This window comes from Grus americana, chromosome 8 (assembly GCF_028858705.1).
Source record: "Grus americana isolate bGruAme1 chromosome 8, bGruAme1.mat, whole genome shotgun sequence".
Classification (NCBI taxonomy): Eukaryota; Metazoa; Chordata; class Aves; order Gruiformes; family Gruidae; genus Grus; species Grus americana.
The window spans coordinates 3,991,818-4,011,157 of NC_072859.1; the positions used below are offsets into that span (position 1 = coordinate 3,991,818).

The 19,340-nt window shown below is 48.1% G+C and overlaps 2 protein-coding genes across 3 annotated transcripts in view; one reads left to right on the forward strand and one right to left on the reverse strand.

Annotated features, from left to right (window-relative positions):
- The window catches only part of EDEM3 (ER degradation enhancing alpha-mannosidase like protein 3), a 29,338-nt gene extending 26,662 nt beyond the window's left edge, over positions 1-2,676 (forward strand). Inside the window, exon 21 of the mRNA XM_054833371.1 lies at positions 38-2,676. The gene's annotated coding sequence lies outside the window, so the exon portion shown is untranslated. The remainder of the gene's footprint in view (positions 1-37) is intronic.
- An 8,098-nt stretch (positions 2,677-10,774) lies between these two features.
- Positions 10,775-19,340, reverse strand: part of C8H1orf21 (chromosome 8 C1orf21 homolog) — a 118,467-nt gene continuing 109,901 nt past the window's right edge. For both annotated transcript variants that reach the window (XM_054832963.1, XM_054832964.1), the window contains exon 6: positions 10,775-11,544. In XM_054832963.1, the coding sequence (XP_054688938.1) occupies positions 11,506-11,544 (39 nt within the window). In that variant the 3' untranslated portion in view covers positions 10,775-11,505. The remainder of the gene's footprint in view (positions 11,545-19,340) is intronic.

Below are 19,340 nucleotides of genomic sequence, written 5' to 3' on the forward strand. Positions count from 1 at the left end.
AGACGTTGAGTTACAGGTATTTCTTTTGGCCTTCCAGGTTGAAAAAACTCAATCTACCCCGAGATACGGAATTTAAGCTGGCAATATTCTCTGAAAGGACACTAAACAGAACTAGATCAGCTATAACAAAAATCTTCCTTTTTCTACAAGTTTGACTTCTAACGGCTTAACTTTGTTGTCATTCTTTTTATATGCAACTTCTATACGTGTGATACTTAAGGCAATGAGGCCAGTAGTGAAGCGCAACAATTTTGGCTGTTGGGTCCATAGTTCAAAGTATAGTGGCGTGAACTGCGATGATGAGAGGTATGTTACTCTGGGCTTTGGGAGTTTGTTACAGGTAAGTGGGAGTCCTAATTAGTTATCCCTATTATGAAAAACATTATTTAAATAAAAATGGGGATGTTTAACCAACTGAGAGACGTTTTGACTGTGTCCAAAGAAACTGCCAAAAACTAATGAACTTGACTTATGTAAACTGCTTTTAGTGAATTGTGGTTCAAAGAATTGTTTTATATTAAAGAATAAATTAACACTGCCTATATGCTGCACCAGGCTAAAAATGAAGGTTTATCTTCACCTTTACAATGGGGGAAAAAAAACCCCAACAAAAAAAAGCCCCGATCTGAATTGCACCTTTCATTTAGCTGGTGAAATTATGCGTGCTGAATATGCAACTGTTAATTAGTACAGCCATACTGTATTTATTTATGTATACTCCTGTACAGTATGAATGGAGAAATCCCAGGCAAATGTTGTATACATGTATGCTTAATGCCACTTGCTTTCAAGAGTTTCAAAATGCACAGGCACCTTTTGAGAGCATGACAGTCAATCAGAATATTATCCATAAACTGAATGAGAACTTTAAATCACTAGGAGGTAATTCCGAGGAGGGAATGAAGCGGTAGTGGAATAGTGAATAAGTGTCCTTTCAAATAAATTAGCTTTTAAACATAGTTCTAATTCCTTTGCACAAATAACTGTCTGGAGGTTTGGACTGAATGAGTAGGGCTTGAAGCAGCTGGGGTTTTTCAGGTGAGAACTTATTTTTTACTTATGTTTTTTTGTTACGTGAGTTTCTTCATGTAAGAAATTTGATCATGGGAGACTTTTAAGTGTCCTTCGTTCCTTGGAGCCCTGGCCGCACCCGAGGGATGCTGCGTTCCCCCGGTAGTGCCCAGGCTCGAAGCGACGTGGCCAGGCGCAAGTCAGCTGCAGGATCAAAACCATCAGGTGCAGATCAAAAGTCTTCACTCTGATAATTCCTTTGGTCTGTCAGTGCTTTGTGCCACAAAAAGGAGCATTTTTGTTCCCGTGCTCTTCGCCATGGACGACATCTTCATACTTGTTAGCTCTTTTGGTGGAAATAGAATTATTTTTCTAGCTACAGAGGCCCTCTGGTCATTATGTTAAGACTGTCAATACAGCAACTAAAGGTTTTCTTTGGTTTTGTTTTTTTTTTTACTTGCAGAAAATTTAGGTGTAGATGTAAAATTTTATTAAAAGATTAACTTTCCTTGCCACCACCAGCTCATTTTTATGTAACTGCTTTTTCCAAATCTATTGTTAAAGCAGAGACGTTAGCTGTCCTTTTAAGGGATTTTGGAACGATCCCACAACTCCGTATGGGTTTGAAGCATCGTTTTGGTGGTGGCCTACCTCAGATAACTCTTGCCTCCTTCCTTTTGGGTTGGTTTTTTTTGTTTCAGTTTGTTTTGCTTTACCTTTGAAACCATCATGAGAGCCATAGTGGTGTTTACAGAACGGAATGGGGTAAGGTTGACCTTTTGGGAGAGAGGACTAAATTGGGAGAGGGGCAGTTTTATTCAGGTTATTTTCACTTTGTATTTCCTTATGAGGAAATTAGGCTTTAGTTGAACCTTTTCATATCCTTCTGAAAAGAATTCAGTTTTCTGTCACTGTCATCTTAAAAGGCAAAAAGAATGTATTCATCAGAAACCCCAAACCCTTTTGGAGAGGGGAGTAAGGCTTCTTCCCGAACTTTTAGAAATCTGCTCCCTCCGTGTGGAATATTGCTCGTACATCACAAATCAGTAATCGCCTCTTTCTTTGCACGGTATTCTACATTTATTTGTATGGTATTGAACACTGAAGAATTCAGGAATCACAGCTGGAACTAGCACTTACTCCATGCCATGTAATTCAGATCAGCCAATTAATTTCTCATTTGATTTTAGAGGAATCTTCTCAGTTGTTTACATTTATTGTTTCTTAATGAAGTTTCAAAACGAGCCCAGCTTTGGTTCTCCTCCTCTTCCTGCCAGCGTACCTGAGGGTGTAGCGTTAGGCACGGATAAGTGTATGTGAGAGGTTAAAAACGGGACATCTTATGCAAAAGGCATCAGTCAGAACATAGAAAAAAACAAACCCATTCTGTGAATGAAATATTGTATGTTCAGATTTTATAAGATTTTTTTTTTAGCCAGCCCAATTTACAGCCGTATATTTTCTTATGAAAGATGTCTAATAACAGGTGCTGTAACACTATTGTTGGGTTTTACTCTGGTGATAAGTGTATACAATATTTCTAAGGGCAACTATGTACTGTGATGTAAAAGTCTGGGCTAAAATGTATATAATCTGTGTACATAATTGTGTACTTGATTATAACTGCTGATTGTAAAGATTTAATAAAATGTAAATATTCTGGTCTGGCTGTGCTAACCTGACACTGATTTCCGTTCCGCATCTGACAGTGGCAGGGTGAGGAAGCAGCCGGCGCCGAAGCGGTGAGGTCCCTGCCAGGAGGGTGCGGAGCTGCGTGGTCACGGGCAGAAGCAACGCAGGGAATTCTGAAATGAGGGATAATGGCAAAACAGAGAGATTGTACAAAACCAGAACAAGGCCCTTGCAGTGTAAATCTGAAAGCAGGCTGGAAAGGCGCTCAGCAACCTCACCTCATTGCCTATTTCAACCTCTATTAGTCTATGACTTGGGTGTTTTCTTTTTTCTTTAAATCCATTCCTGCAGTGAGAATACAGATCCTCAAAAGCTCATTTAACATGAGACTACTACTGATCCTGGGGTTTTTTGGTTTGGGGGGTTTGGTTTTTGTTTGGTTGGGTGTTGATTATTTTCCAATTCTGATGACAGTGGGTCTCTTTGGGGCCTGATTAGGTAAGTCTCAGGGGAAGCGTACTGCAGCAAAGTCATCTCTTGTCTCTACTGGTAACGGGAGAGATCCTGGAACAAACCCTCAGCAAACTACTTTTTTACTTTTTTTTTTTTTTTTTTTTTTTAAATAAAAAGGAGAGAGTAAAAACTCTTAGAGGCATTGCTGTTCTCTCTCAGCAGCCCTTACAGGGTCTGGTTTTCTCTCTCCATGTTCATCTCCACTGCCTGGCCAGCTGTGACACCCAGATGCTGTTTGGCATAACAAGGAGTTGCCTCCCCCTTGCAGCTGGCCTCTGAAAAGGCAAAAATGTTGTGCAAAACTACAGCCAGGGTGTGCCCCCATCCCTGCCCCTCTTCTCATTTCTTGTTATAACAAGAAATGAGGAATAGTTAGTTAGTTCTGGGTTTGACCACCTTCCCACTACTGCTCCCCAGGGACACGCGTTGCACAGACGTGCGAAGGGTAAGGGATGCATGGCAGCATCAGTACATTGCACCTCCCATTAAAATGATCTTTAATAATCATTTTATGCCAATAGTTGTATTGATGGGCTGTTACTCAATTTTCATTGAGTCACCCAAAGCTGGAGGACAAAAATTCATCCTCTGCTGCCGCTCGTCCCGTGCCCATCATTCACATCAGCCCGAAGCTGCCGGTGGCAGGAGTCCCATTTTCTTATGAAGTGCCACATAAAAAGGTAATAAATGTTTCCAGCCAGAATGGTCCCTATAAAACACCGTTTGCCTGGGAAAGTTCACCCCAGCTATTAACCCCCAGCGTGGGGTGAATTTATCATTATGAATCCTTCTCAGTGGTACCACATGTGGTTTTGAGGAGCAGCGGGACCACCCCGGGCACCCCGCTGGCTGCGACACCAGGCCAGGCCTGATGGCAGCAGCGCAGGGCAGAGAAAGAGGAGAAACCCAGAAACCCGGTTCCACCCTTCCTTAAAACACACCCCACGGCAGCATCTCTCTGCCCTCGCACCCTTCGCCAGGTGCTGCCGTCGTCTTTGCGGTGCTTTGGGCTGGCAAGGGGTCGCCGGGTTTTGGGCACGAGCCCCGGATGAGGGAGATGCTCGCGGGGGAATGCAGAGTCAGAGGGAAGAAATGCTGAGCAATTCAGAGCTGGTTGTGCTGAACTTGATGCGTTGTAGGATTTCTCTACGGGCCTCTTCTCGAGGTGTGCGTGGTCCTCCCCTCCACAACAAAAGCCGTTTCCCTGTCCCTCCTCTGGCCCAACGCTCCTCGCACTCCAGTTTGAGAAAATCAGCAAAGCAAGCTTAGAAAGCTGTAAGGGGGGGAAAAAAGGCAGAAGATGTGCAGGAAACGGCAAAAAGGCATTTCCCACGCGGGCCGGCTCTCACGGCCGTTTTATATAACTGGGCACGTGGCTTTCCACGTTTACTTTCAGGCTTGACACGGGTTATCTGATTGCCAGGCAGGGAGCATCTCCGTTAAATGAAGTCAATCTTCGCTGCACCGGCATTACAGCATCATAAAAAATTACATAGCTGCTATTTTGGGTAGCAGCTCTCTCCGACTCAGTGAATAAATGCATCTCCACATGACTCACTCTGGGGGATTATTAATAGACACAAAAGCAGAATGCCAAAAACCCGAGAATATCACTCAGTTCCCACATGTAGCTTTCTAGGTTCTTGCAGCAATCACACTTGAGAACTTTTTGTCTCAAAATTTAATTTTTTTATTTTATATATATATATATATACATGGGGGGGAGCAAATTTTCTATTCAATTCACACCTTGAAGGCTTGGGGGGGGGGGAAGGAAAGTGTGCAGTGATGGAGGATGCTCGTTGCTCCAGCTCTGGGCGTGCAGGGTACCGCGCTCCAGCCCCGCATCGCGCGCTGGGCTAGCGCCCGTTCAGGGCAACGCCTCCTGCGAAGAGACCCGTTAAGGCGAAGCTGCCGCTATTCATGACCCTCGAAATAAAAGCTCAGGTCTCCCGCTTTAAACGGAAACCATCCGGGATGGCAGAGCAGCGGGGAAGAAGCGAGTTGTTCCGAGAGGGAAGGAATCACATGCTGCTCGTTGCACTGCGTGACAGCCGGCGGATAAATCAGCGCTAGGCAGCAGCAGTCGGATCAAGATACGGACTCGAGCCTGGAGCTCCTCACCCCCCGCCCCGGGGCTGGCTGCTTCATTCAACCAGCTTTTCGGGAATTAGGGTGAAAGTCATTGAGGGGGACCCTCCGCACCGTCCTGGCCCCGCTGCCACACGAAGCTGCTGCACTCAAATAGCGTCAGCTTTGGTAAGGTGGGCAAACCTTGAAAAAAAAGGACACTTTTCCCCAAAATGTTCTGCCAGCGTTCATGAAGCTGCCGAGACGCTGCTGTGGGTGCAGGGAATAGGTGTCTGTGAAGATGGTGTTCTAGATGGCTTTTATGAAGCAGGTTCACAGTTGTACACATGTTTATGATGATAAAGAAGATGACGATGATAATGAAGAAGAAAATGATGAGGAGGAGGAAGTTGATGACGGTGATGACTGTGCCATCTTCAAGCTCAAAGAAAGCATTTACCTACATGTCAGACATGAACACTTTTGAATTCCACCAGCTTTCACATTTTGCAGTTCCCCCGAGCTGGGATTCGTTTCCCTCCACCACACGCTACATCCACAATAACCGTAATGCAAATTTTCACTTGGAGCTTACCCAACTTTTTGGATGTTTGACATCAAAGTTTCCTCCCCAACAATAAAGCAAACCACCTGCCCCTCCAAAATCACCCCTGCATCCTTTGTCTCTTCCCCAAACGTCTCCGGAATGAGACTAAATAGGGAAACATTTCAGCCTGAAAAAAGGAGTTTCCCAGCGGAAGCAAGACCCAACGCAATGGCCAAGGGGCAGCGATTCTCCATCCTGCTTGCCACGAGGGGTTCTTGCTGGACACACACTTCCATTCAACCAGCTTTACAGATGGTGTTGGCTTTGGAAAATGTTCTTTACTGTTTATAAGGTTTGAAAATTAAGCTTACAGAGGTGATTACGCCGGTATGTGGTTTTGTGGAGCCTGGGGCTCTTCATCGGTGACAGCGGGTGGCAGGCAATGGGAGATGAGCTGCGCCGCTGCTCCCCACAGGCTGAGGTGACGTGGAGGTGAGGGAGGTTCCCCCCCACGCTGGGGAGGTGAAGGCCCCCGATGCACCATCAGAGCTCAAGTTTGCCAGCTCTCAGTTTAGAAAACAAAGGGGAACCAGCCGATGTGGCAAGACGTGGGGTAAACTGTGAGTATAAAACATGCATGTTGGACATGAAGCCTGTGTGACATCATGGACGGTCACCTGTGAAGCAGCAACGCTACCCAAAGCTGTTGGTGGGACAGGAGTGCCAACAGCGACTGGAAATCACCCCTTTTGGTTAAAGCTCGTATTAAATGCGTTCCTCGGCAGACGCAGCCATCACCCGGCTGGAAGCCTCTCCTATCCTGAAGGTCTGGCGTGTCAGCCAAGCCGCTCTGGAGTTGAGTCATCACTAACTCTAAAATCAAAGTGACAGGTAATTATTATTTTGTAGACTTGATAAAACTGAAATAGGTGAGAAGTGAATATTTATCTTCAGTCTTTCACAGCAATGGCAATGTCTTCGGAGCTTAAACACGCCTCTCTGGTGCTTCAGCTACCCGCATGAAAAGACATGCTAAAAAAAAAATAAATAAAATCATGCAATATTGCCGATTGCTGTCTCCTCTCTCCTACAGCAGTAGCCGCCGTGTCTTGGGGCAGCACCACGCTCAACTGCACCGGCTGCAGTAAGGTCGGAGCCTGCCCGAGCGCGCGTGGGGACGATGGGATGGAGGCGTCCGTGGGCTGTCGGGATTAGGAAAGCTTGGCTATTCCTGCTGTGCACGAAGGGATGGCGAGGCGCAGTAAGTCAACCCGGGATCCGCGTGGCCTGTCCATGGCCACAAAGGACTCGTGGCAGGGGAGGGTGCAGAACTGGGTCTTCTGGGTCCCAGTGGAGAGCCTTAATCAAAAAACCCCTCTGACTGAAAGCAAAGGAAGCAAATCATGTCAAGCTTTGGGTGGTACAGTTTTGGGGTTGAAGGCCGGTGTCAGGGAAAGGTTGGTGGGAGCCAGGGAACAGCAGTATTGTCAGATAATTAACTGGCTTTGATGATCCTCAAGGGCATTTTGGCCAAGGTCTGCAGGCTGGTTTCTTTGTGGTATCTACTTGCACGTCCATCCTCTCTGTCTGCCTGTAGGGTTTCCGGGCTGCTTGTCATCCATGAAGCCTAACACGCACCCCTGCATTTCAGGTAGGAGGGCTACGGGTCCCTTGGGTTGGGTATTTCGGAGGCCTCTGCACGCACCGGCCGTGGTGCGGGGCTGGATCTGGGCACGGCAGCTCTTCCCGCTCCTCGGCTCCTCTCCTCGCTCTTGCCCGGGGCTAACGCTGGGGTCAGGCTCTGAGGAGGAAAACGGGCACAGCTTGAAGGGCTTTAGAGGAAGGAAAAAAGCACATCAAGGGAAGACGGTTGATCACAAAACCCCTTCACCATAATTGTTTCCAAGATCCCAGAATATGACTCTGAGCTTCTCAAATCATGCTTCAGCCTCCTAAAGAGAAGTTTGGCCCCAAATCTTTTTCTTAGTATTTCTTTTCAAAAAAAAACCCCAAAACCTTGAAAAACCCGTTTACAGCTAAGGGCAGCATATCAGATAGAAGCAGTTTTCCTTCTTTTCCCAGCCTCCTCTCTTCCACCCCGCTGAATATATCTGAGTGGAGTAAAAAGTAAGGTGGAGGTTTGGCCTCAAGGAGCGATGCATTTTAAGCTTCAATAATCTGCTCAGACTGTTACAGAGCCTCAGCCGCTGGGTATATTTAGACTTGTACCAAAATTTGCTAGGACTTTGCAAAGGTGGAAGAAATAAAGCAGGTTTAAAAAAAAAAAAAAAACCAAAACACCAAAACCCAACATTCATCCGAGCGACCTTGTGGGCCTGCTCGCTGCACGCACGCCTTCTCCCAAGGAGGTTGGGTGGTTCCCGGCCCTTTCCCCAGCGCTTCGCGGCTGCAGGCAGGGCCCCGCGCTCGCTCTGAGCACATTTCCGTGGTTTCGCAGGAAGCTGCCGCTCAAGGCTTGAGGCGATGGTTCTGCTTCAGCGAGCAAAGCAGCCAGCTCTCAGCGGCTGAGGGGTGGAGAGAAGGATGGCAACCTGAAGTGCCTAGAAGCTGTCTGGTATTTCATAGCCCTCAGACGGTCGAGACTAACAAAAGGTTTCTGCTTTGTGTTTCTCTAAGCACGGCTCCGTTCAGTAAGTAACCAGCACTGGGCTTTGCTTCGCCATCTCCCAAGAGTTTTAAAGCGAGTTTCCTGTCTGACCAAGAAGCTGAGTCAGCTGAAAACCACCAAGAAGCTCCTGGGTTCTGCCGGGCACACCGTGACAGTGGCAAGATGTGCTGTGGCCAAGGATTTTCTGACCTGTACGAAGAGGCAAACCCCCTCCCACCCCCCAAAAAACCCCCAAACCCTCAATTCCGCCCACGTTGCTTGCAGAAGGGTAGAGCTAAGCCAAGTCTGCCGCTCCTCACCCCAATCCCACCAGAAGCCTGGGGCAGTCCTGGAGCACGTCAGCTCCAAAGACAACTGCTGACTGTCTCCAAACCTCCTGCCCATCCTCACGTCTCCTCACGCAGCAGCAGGACCGTCTGTGCAGGCATTCACGAGTATTGTCAGCTGAAGGGACGGCAGGTTATGATTTACACAGGAGCCCAAAGCACTTGCTGCTTAATCCTACATATTGCACTGAATAGCGCGGGCACAGGAAAGGTGGGAACGGCTTTTCCTCTCTCACAAAGCTTCCACCAAAGCCCATGCTGCTGGCGCCATCATCATCGTAAAGGAAAAAAAAAGTTTTTAAAAAAAAAAAAATTAAAACTAATAGGTGGCTGAAAAACTCCATGTAAAAGGCGGCTGGTGGAGTGAACGACCACGCTGTGCCTGGACGGGGAAGTTTATACACCAGACATTTGGCGTCTAGAAAATGAACCGTGTTTCAAAAGAATGGCCCTAATTCTGTCCCTCTTGTACTACTTTGTGAAAGCTTTATAAAGCACTTCTGAGAGAGGGATTTGTGGGATCAAGCCCCAGGACTCTTTATTAATTAAAGAGTTTAAATAATTGAAACGGGCAGTCTCTCGACTCTCCTTAGCATGGCTACTGGCTCGAGAGCTGACATAAAGTATGGGGGGGAAAAAAAAAAAAAATCATACGCAAGAGGCCAGCATTATCACCTGGAAGAAGTCGTAACAGCTCTAACGGCTCCACAGAGCAGCCACCGAGAGATGCCAACAGCCCTCAGGAGGACACCGTGACAGGAGGAAGGCAGCGAAACCCCATCGCCAGGGAGGTCGGGATGCTCGGGAAGAGTCGTGTGGTCAAAGCAGCAGCAGAAATGCGGCGAGGATTTAGGAGAGCCAGACTTTGCTGGCAATTTCTGACCATTAACGGGCTAAAGATGCACACAGTGACACCCACCAGAGAGGACCCTGCCACTGAGCTTTTCTACGGAAAGCTACTGAAGCTCGGTAGCGCTTGAGTTGTCCCAGTCCTGCCGTACAGCAACCCCTCGGCTCAAACCGGGGCTGACGAGACCTGGAGCGAGCACTTTGCAGCCGTCAGAAACGGCTCCCACCTGCAGAAGCTCCTGCGGCCTCACCAACGCTGCCGGGAAAGCCGCTCTCGCTGGAAGTGCTCACACCCAGTGCTGCACGAGCAAGACGAACTCCTGGGGCTCTCTCTCTCTCTCCCCCCCTGCGATGGGTTCTCCCCACCCGCTGCCCCATCCACTGCCCAAAAGCCAAAGGGAAATCCCGCGTGGGGCAGGAAGCGCGAGGTGAGGAAGGTGTTCTGCGCTTTTTTTTTTGACATATTCTAGGTATGGCACAGCGCTGAGAGGGAACAAAAATCTTCTGACGTGGACTGTCCAACCCCACTGGGAGTGAACACTGGAGGAAATCTCTTTAGTCAAGAAATTCCCTAATGTTTTAAAGCTTTTCAGAAGTCACAGGTGATTTTTGAGGGACGTGAGACCCTTTACAGGGATGTGATTTTCAGAAGGGCCACTGAAAACCAGCCAACGCTGAAGGGCTTTGGGCTGCGTGCCCCACTCAAGTATCAGCCACGGCAGCAGCAGATGCTGCTACTGCACCCTCATGGTCTGTGCCACATACGTCACCCCACTCAGAGCAACGAAACCAACACAGGACAGACCCCTACGTCCCAACACAGTTTCTCCATGGGATGCAGCGCAAACCTGGCCCTCATATGGCGTCAAATACTGGCACAGGTAACCGTCTCCTTTGAAATAATAAATACCAAAAGTGTGGGTTTTTTTCCTTAAGTTTTTTTTGTTCAGTTTTTTTTTTTTTTTTAATCATGACAGCATTTGTTAAAACTATTACATCTGCTCCTGAGAAGGCAGTACCCTCTCTGTGTAACATGGAAAAATAAACTCTACGGGACACGCACCAGACACCCCTGGCTGGCACAGAGCTGCTTTAGGCGATTGGAGCCACAGACTCATCCGTGCGGAGGGCTGGCTTTGCCTTCCCTGTCCCCAGACTCTTAAACCAGTGCGCTGTAGGAATGGTACAAGACAAGAATACATAAAAACAGTAAAATGTTTATTTTCTTAGAAAAAAAGAGATTCAAAATGATTGTGATCACACTCCCATTCGTGCTCAGCAAAGCCAATACTGCAAGCTTAGTCCTCGATTAAGATACCTATTAAATGAAACTCTTTTTCCTCTTTAAAATACAAATTCCTGCTCCTGCATCACTTCCAGTATTTCAGTGATAACATGCTTTTAATGGATAATAGTTTCTCAGCTTCTTCTCAGCAGAGAAACAAGGCTTGCCATGGCAAAAACATCCCGTCTCCAAAGCGTGAAATCACCAGCATTAATAAGCACTCCGGCCCCAACGCGGACTGACAGACAGCTTAAGGGTGTTTCTTAGATGCTTGAATGGTCACTTATGGAAGCTTTGTATAACACTACCTCATCTGATAGAAAACAGGCCAGAAGCCTCAATAAAATCAACAACGTCTTTTGGATTAAACTTTAAGGATTTGCTGCGTATCTGGACACAGAAAAAAAGTGAGAAGTTGCAACAAGTTTTAACTAGCAGCAACAAAAACAGTTCCTTATGAGTTCTTAGCGATATTCCTCATCTGTTCGTTAAGAAACACTGTAACTGAATGGAGCATATAATGTGGACATGATCTTCTTCTGGTATGTAGTGCTGTTCGCTCTAGAAGACTTCCAAAAGGTCTCGACTGGGTTGTAACCTATTTACACAGTAGTAACTCCTGGGGCGAGTGGCAGAATTGGCACTATGTGACGTCCTCCTCTTCTGAACAATAATCCCGACCCTGTAAGGAGAAAAGCCAGGCAGTTTGTAAATGAATACGTGAAGACAGGAATAACGTAACTTACTACTACTTACCCATTTTTTTTAAACTTAAAGAGATTTAAGTTCAGAGCTGGGTAGAAGCCTTGAAAATAGGGAAAGGCGTTTGCACAGCTCCTCCACCTGGCTCTGGAAGGTCTGCACAAAACCAGGAGAGGAGACCTGCCCTTTCCACCACTGCAATCTCATAAACTTCATCCCCTATATTGAATTCCTGGGGGGGGTGTCCAATAAACTGATTTACAAAGCTATTTTATGCAAATACACACCTGGTTGGGCACAACCTTATAAAGCCGTTGCGAAAACATAATCTCTGAGGCAAAAGCAACAAAGCTCATAATCCTGTGAGCAACGCGGGTCAGCTGCTGCGACCAAGACCGCTTCATCTGATGATAACCTCAGCAAGGGCTGAGCGCGAGAGATACTACTCGTTTTGAAATCACCCTTGCGCAACGGGGTGGGGGTGGGGGGGAACAGGCCGAGCTTCACAAAACACCGCCCAGTCGTGCTACGTCTTACAGCTCATCCCAAACGCAAGACTTGCGGGAGCATCAGTCTGTGCGTTAACCTCGGGAAGGTCTGGAGATGATCCGGCCTGTCCCTCACGAGCTGTTTCTTGCAAGGACGGGACCCGCTGTCCTCGTTTCTCTACACAGAAACAGCCGGAGCCGAGCTCTTCAACGCACAAACCACCCAAGGTATGGTGTGTAAAGTAAGTGTATCACCGGGCGCTTGCATGGAAAAGCCCAGCCACTGAGCAACGGGACGGCGAAGAAGAAGAAGAAAAGGAGGAACACCAGAGTCTCAGACCTGCAATGATGTGTAAAAGCTCGACAGCACCCTCTAAGCGGAAGAGACCAACTCAGTAGTGGTAAAATAGGTGAAACTTTACTAACCCAGGGGTACCCAGTTACCCCATAAAGCAAAAATGGTCAATGGCCCGTCTGGAGAGAGGAGGGGGGGAGAAAACGGTGAAAAAAGGAGAGAAATATTTCTTGATGCAGCGATCAGTTTACCTGGGATGCAGAGCTGGGGTACACACTGGGAACCACAGCTCCAAAATGTCTCTGCAATTAAAATCCCACTGACAATGCCGGGATTGCGGCGCGCACTTTGCTGGAGGGTCCACAACAACCCAGGAACGTGCGGTGCTTTAAGAGCTCTCCCTGACCCAACGCCGTTAGTAACGGGGCTTTCTTTTAGTACGTTAAAAAAAAAAAACAACCCAAGAGACTAAGCAGCCTTAATTTCAATGCAGCGATCACTGACCCAGAAAGAAAGAAAAAAAAAATACTTTTTTTTTAAAAAAGTAAAAGGTTTAACATGGAAAGAAGGAATGCCAAAATACTTTCAGCGAAGTCCAAATCCATCGCTTTTTCTCCCTGCTGGGGTCCCCAACACATTTGGACAAAACCACAAGACTAAACTGGTGGTGATGAAGGTTTTGTCCAACATGCTTCAGAGCCGTCAAAGCCGCCGGTAGCGAATGACGAGTGAGGCTCCGGGCATTTCCAGGAGCTTCAGCTATCCGGCTCCTCGGCCTCCGCTCAAGAGGGACCCCCGTGGCCCGTTGTTCCCCACCACGCTCTGCACCAGGTGCCAGCCGTGCTGGTAAAGGCTCAAATGGACCCAAAACACTGAAGAAAGCCGTCTTGCCTACCTTTCCTCCCATTCCTCCCACTGTTCTTCTCATTCTGGGTTTGCTCTGTGGCAACCAAGTGCATCGCTCCTCAAAAGGATGCCAAGAAACGCCATAAAACCGCAGCGTGCTGACAGAGCCCTCACCACGGTGTGGAAATACCACCTCTCGCCCACCCCCGAGGGCTGCCAGGAGCCGCCGCTGCCAGACACTCCCATTCCATCTTCACGCCAGCGGGGATGGAGGCACGTCGGTGTCTCGGAGGTGGCCTTCAAGGCCACCAGCGGCGGGCAGGGATGCTGCCGCCAGCCCAAGGTGACCAACGAGGTCAGTGGTCCTCAGGAAGATCAGAGAAAGGCTAAGGCTGCCTGCCCCGCGGCATTGTACATCTGACCCTTGGGGGCTTTTCCGTGGAGTTCCTCGGGCAGAACGGCAGGAGAGGTCTGCATCTCCCCCCCAGCACAGCACGAAGGCTGCTCGGCTCCTGGTAAGTACCACAGCCTAAATCCAGCGAAATATTTTAAAAAAAAGTCACTTTTTGACCCCCTTTTTGTTTCAGAAGGTGTCCGACAGATGCTGGAGGAGACGACACCTCGCGTGTGCTTGAGGTGGGGAATTATCCTGGTGGGGCTGGGCAAAACCTCGGGGGAAAGAGTGAGCTACGAGCTTGCAGAGCTGATGGGCTCTTCTGAAGAAACCAGACTGAAATACCGACCACGTGAAGCGGCCGTAGACAATGAGCTCCACGACGTGAGCAGAGGAGCTCTGGTAGTACCTGAGTGCAGACCGGGGTGATGGTGGGGTGGGTGGTTTGGTTTTTTTTTCTTTTTGGAGCGGATGTGCATCAGGAAGGAAAAGAAGGAAGCAGAGAAGGTGACAACCCCCACCAAACAGCAGCACCGTGGCTGGAAAATGAGGGTGCAGGATTGCCGGCCAAACTCTGTCCCTGCTGCCCAGGGGAGCAGGCTCCCGTGTCCAGAGGAGCCACGGGCACAGAGCTTGTGGCTAATAACCGGAACGTATGGGCCACCCTTTAACGGCCCTTAACGGGCTATTAACTAAGCTGTAGTGATTGAGAGTGTAACCGGACGGCACCGAGGGAGCTGAGAATGGGAACACGTGCAGACAAGCCCATGTCATCCCCAGAAATCCCGTCTTCCTCCCCTGCAACTTTTTAAGACACCCACAGAAACGCCTTGACCCGAGCGCGTGAAGTTAAGGCAACGCGATCACGCTCCTCGGCTGCTGCTCGTAGCAAAGCTGGAGCCAACGGCTCCGTCCCCTGCTCTCCCCCCCCTCGCTCCGTCTAGAAAGCGCTACCATCCTGATGCCCCTAGCCGGGCATGCACCATGGCCAATGATAGCCTTTTAGAGAAGTAAGAAAAAAAAAAAAAAAAAGAGAAAAAAAAAAGAAAAAAGAAAAAACCCCCACAGGAAAAGCGCTTTCCCCCATTGTTGCGGGTGACAGGCCAATAAACAAAACCCCGCTGCAGAAGCCTTCCCGGTTCAATAGGCTTTTGTGCGGCCGAGGGAGAGGAGGCAGCGAAGGAGATGCTTCTTCCGCCACGGCTCCGCGGCTTGGCACCAGCACCCTTGCGCCGCGGCCCTGGCGAGGAGAGGAGGAAGAGGAGGCCGGCCGGCCCGGGAGAGGGAAATGAGCCGCACCAAGCAGCCCTTTCTTTCGCGACGGCTCAAAGAGCTCGCGGGACACAGTGGCCCCTTTCAGGGGGGATGGCCGGCGCTGGGAAACGTTAGCCTGGCTCTGCGGTGGGAACCCTTTTCATCAATCTGGTTTTGTTTACAGCGCTCGCAGAAAGGATGGGAAGAAAATGCCGGGAGGCGGCACTAAATAATTGTCTACTGTGCTAATTTTTGTCCGTTTCTTATTTTGTTAGAGAAAAATCAATAGAGTCATTAAGAGCAATCCACTTTGCTAATGAGTTTTAGCGTAATAGTTCTGTCCTTGCATACATTTTGGTTAGCACCCCCCCTTATTTCTAACAGCACTCTTTAAATCCGACACAAGAGGCTGCATTGTGTCTTCCCCCCTGCGTTTCATGCCCAGTTTTACTAACGAGGGGATGGAGCGAGTTGCCGCCGGGCATCTCTCCCATGGCCTCCAGCGACAAACCGGTAGCCTCCAACCTGGCTCCCGGCAGCCAGGTGTGCGGATGGGTGGAGAAACCGCTGTGAACCCACACCGACACTGCCGGTCAAGTTACTTCTCGACCCAAAGCGACATCCCCGGCGGCAGTGGAAACACGATGCTCCGGTCTTGGGGTATCCACCAGCCACGTGAGAGTTCGTAGCAAGACATCTTCATGTGCCTATGACGTATTTTAATCTCGCTTTATTCCATGAGCATGTTTGCACCGTGATTATTTTTTATAAACCACTGTGGCCATGTAGGAAACAGCTTACCGTGATGGGACCAGTGACGAGTTCCTCTGGTACAGCCTACCTGGGCTGGTTTTGGTGTTTTGTTTCGGGTTTTTTTTAAGACCACAAAGCCAGAGATGCTTCTCTTCTGGGGTTACAATCCCCAGACACAATCCTAGAAATCGTTCAACTGTTCAATTATACCTCAGCCTCGGTATCTGGTCCTACAGTGAGGTAGCTGCCACATCACGGGGCCGATCTCAGATTTATCCAGCGGCTGCTGCGTTTGCTTCAGGAGGGAGGAGTCAGTCGCTCTCCGCTTCCTTCTTGGGTTTCCGAAGTTGTAGCTCTGCCTTGATTTCTCAGCTCACGCGTATCATTTGCACCTCAGACCCACGTCTTTTTATTTGACTCTGGAGAGGGGGTCTCCTCCAGCTTAATTGCTGCCGTTACCTGTTGCTCCCTCTCTGCTGAAACATATTTATATGATTTCAGGCAAGCCCAATTTTCAAAAAAACGATAACACTTGTCACCAGGTGAGCTGCCCCCGTACCGCTGCCTGTCTCTGCTCCATTGTCCTCCTGAACTCTTTGTACGTGCGCATCCTTCTGTCTCCAAAAGCAAAGCCCGTGACTCTACTCACGGTAACCCCGAGAGGACTCAGTGCAGCTGCTGCAGACGTCAGGAGCACTTCTGAGCCAGCTTTCGCCACAACCCTCAGTCCTCGTGCTGCTCACAGGTGACTTGGGCCTTCCTGTCCCTCCTCTCTCCCGGTGCATGCTGCTACGCCACGGAAACACCCTCATGAGAAGTGCTCTCTGATCTGTCTCATATATATATATACACACACACACACACACACACACACACCCCCCATCTACGTATGCCATAACACCGCTGTTTCCTGTGCTGTCGACTGCTCAACTCTACCCAGCTACTCCCACATAACGTTATAGCTCTGGCTTCTCATCAGATTTTCAGGTGGGTTTTTTTAGCTCAAATTCTGGTGCTTCTGAAACGATCGGGTTGACTCTAGCTGAACCAACATCTAACCCTACGCACGAGGCCGACTTTTACGCTCTCAGTCAGTCCTACCGCGGCATTCAGTGCCAAGCCTTCGTTTCAGCGTTTCTTCCTTCCAACGAACCCTATGAATTGAATTACCATAATCACACGCGGTTCCATACACGCAAGTTCAGCTCTAGCTCTCCAAGCGGGCACAGACACACGGAGATAGGAACAGATGTCTCCCGCTGAATGCCTCACAGCGTTTTGACACTGAATTTTTGGTAGACAGAAGCTCCGCGCGCTGGGGTTGACATTCTGGTTTTTACCTTTGGGTGGCATTTGCAGAAGGCAGTTCAGCTTCGTGCAGGCAGCCAGGAACGGGGGTGCGTGCTGGGTACCGACAGGGACTAGACTGTCAGGGAAACTCCCCAGACCATTTCATTAAGGCTTTTTTTGATCTCCAGGATTCATAAATACTTCATACTTTCAGTTGCTAAAACATCACCCTGTGTTCTTTCCATTTCACACTTTGATTGCAGAAATTTTATTTCAGCTGACCTTCCCGTCCATTTAATTATTTTGCTGAGTCCAAAACGCCCATTTAATTTTCCTCTCTAATTCACAGCACGCACATTAGAGGAGTTGTTGCTCATTTGTATTAGGTGACCTAACACCCCGTGGGATTTCAGCGCAAGCTGAGGGATGTTTTGCTTCTGACCGTAGAGTTTCTGTAGACACAGCCCATGGAGTAGGTGATGGACAGTGTGTCTCCATCAGAAATCCAACACTACTCACGGCCACGGTTACCACGTGAACATTACAACATGTTTTGGGACCCCATCAACGACAGCAACCCCCTCCCACACTTCTGCAGACAATTTCAGCCGGAACTAGTGAGCTGCTCAGTGATAAAATTCTTTTAATTGTTCAGCTGCTGTCCTCCATTTCCCTGGAGAAGGGACTCAAAATGCTATTTAGGGATCAAACAAAACCCCTCGTATTTTCCAATCGTTTTGGCACTTGTGGTGGATACCTAGAAAAACAATGTATTGCGGGCAAAGATTAATTAAAACATCCAAAACTTCTCTTGGGAAGACTATCTCCTCAGGCAGAGGAAGTCCCCAGAGAAAGCAAATCCCATGTTCAGCTGCGCGTTAACTCCTGCCAATCCCATCAACTGTCAGCAGCTTGAAATGCACGGGAGCCATCCTTCTCCCTTTGACAGATAAAACCGTGTAGTTCTTCTAAACAGGCAATCTCCTGATCTAGAAGATAAATTAGTACAAGAGCCCTGGAGAACACCTGCAAGCGTCTGCGAGCATGGTTCAAACAGCGAGGAGACACGGTCAACTGCATCTCAATGTGGCAGCTGCGGAACGGATGGTATTACCGTCCTGAAACAAATCCCAAACCCCAAACCCAACCTCAATTCCTAATTAGATACAGCCATCAGGTGGTCTGGTTTGGAGATAAGAGAGGTCTTTGGAAAAGCCATTTCACTGGAGATTCTGTGTTTGACATTACGGAAGGTGATGACGTCCAGGAAAAGCAACTGAGTATTTAGAGGGTGAATGCATTTATTCAAAGGAGACGTAGCTATATTAGGAATATGTAGACATTCTACTTTTAAATGCATATAGGTTAAATAAAATCTTACTCCTGTGAAATACTGGTTTAGAAATATTCTTCTCGGGAATCTACAAACTCCTCCTTACTTCTACTCTTCCCCTTTAGCTAACTTTTTGCTTTCATGAATTTTTTTTTTTTCTTCTCAGAGTAGTGCAACAAACTTGTTGCTTGGGACAAATAAGAGATTCACCCACTGTAGCACTCCAACTCCTAAGACCAGGAGTGTCAGCAAAAATGGCAGAAATTCAGTAATTCATCCAAGTAAAAATTTCCCCCCCTACTCTGCAACCCAACGCTACAACTAGGGAGTACTAATTACTTTATTGCAATTGGGGAAGCAAGTACTAAATATCAAGTATTAAATAAGATACACCACTCCAAAGTATGAAGTGTAAAGAGTATATTGGTGAGCGAACATCAGCTCAAGGTATAAGCAAAGGCTGAGATCTAGAGTTGATCTAAATTGCCCACTTAATTCCTCAAGTCTCGGTTTCCCATCTACGTTGTAGTACAATTACTTCCTACTATCTCACAAAGAAGCTGGGATTCTCATTTAAAAAAACTTGTGAAACGTATGAAAGCTGCTATCAAACAATGACATATGTAAAGAACTATTCACCCTCTTCTTCAAAACATCTCCAGCACCATTATTTTACTCAGCGTAGGTCCGGAGGCAGGGCTATCCGTACATACAGCCGCACTACTCATAACCTTTGGAGCCGGGAGCTGTATTGAAAAGATTCAGCAAGAAAGAAGAAGGGTGTCCCAGATACTACGGGCATTAAGATTCCAGTTGTCTCCCACAGGGAGTAAATGAAAAATCAAGTCACTGAGGGCGTAAAACCTCACGTTGCTCTTCTCCTTCATCCAGTTCTCCACGTATATCCTGAATGTTTGCGTTGGGTTAATGTGCCGTTCACGCTCACTGGGTGATGTTTCCACAAAACAAAGGTTTCTTTCCGGTACCTCCTGTAACCTCTTTACCTTTTTGGTCATCTTCGCGCTCCAACTGTCTAACCAACGAGCGGTAAGGGGGAATCTCGGACCAGAGTCCCTCCAAGTGCTGGGGAACGTGGAGCGCCACAACAAACAGCGCCTGGTCG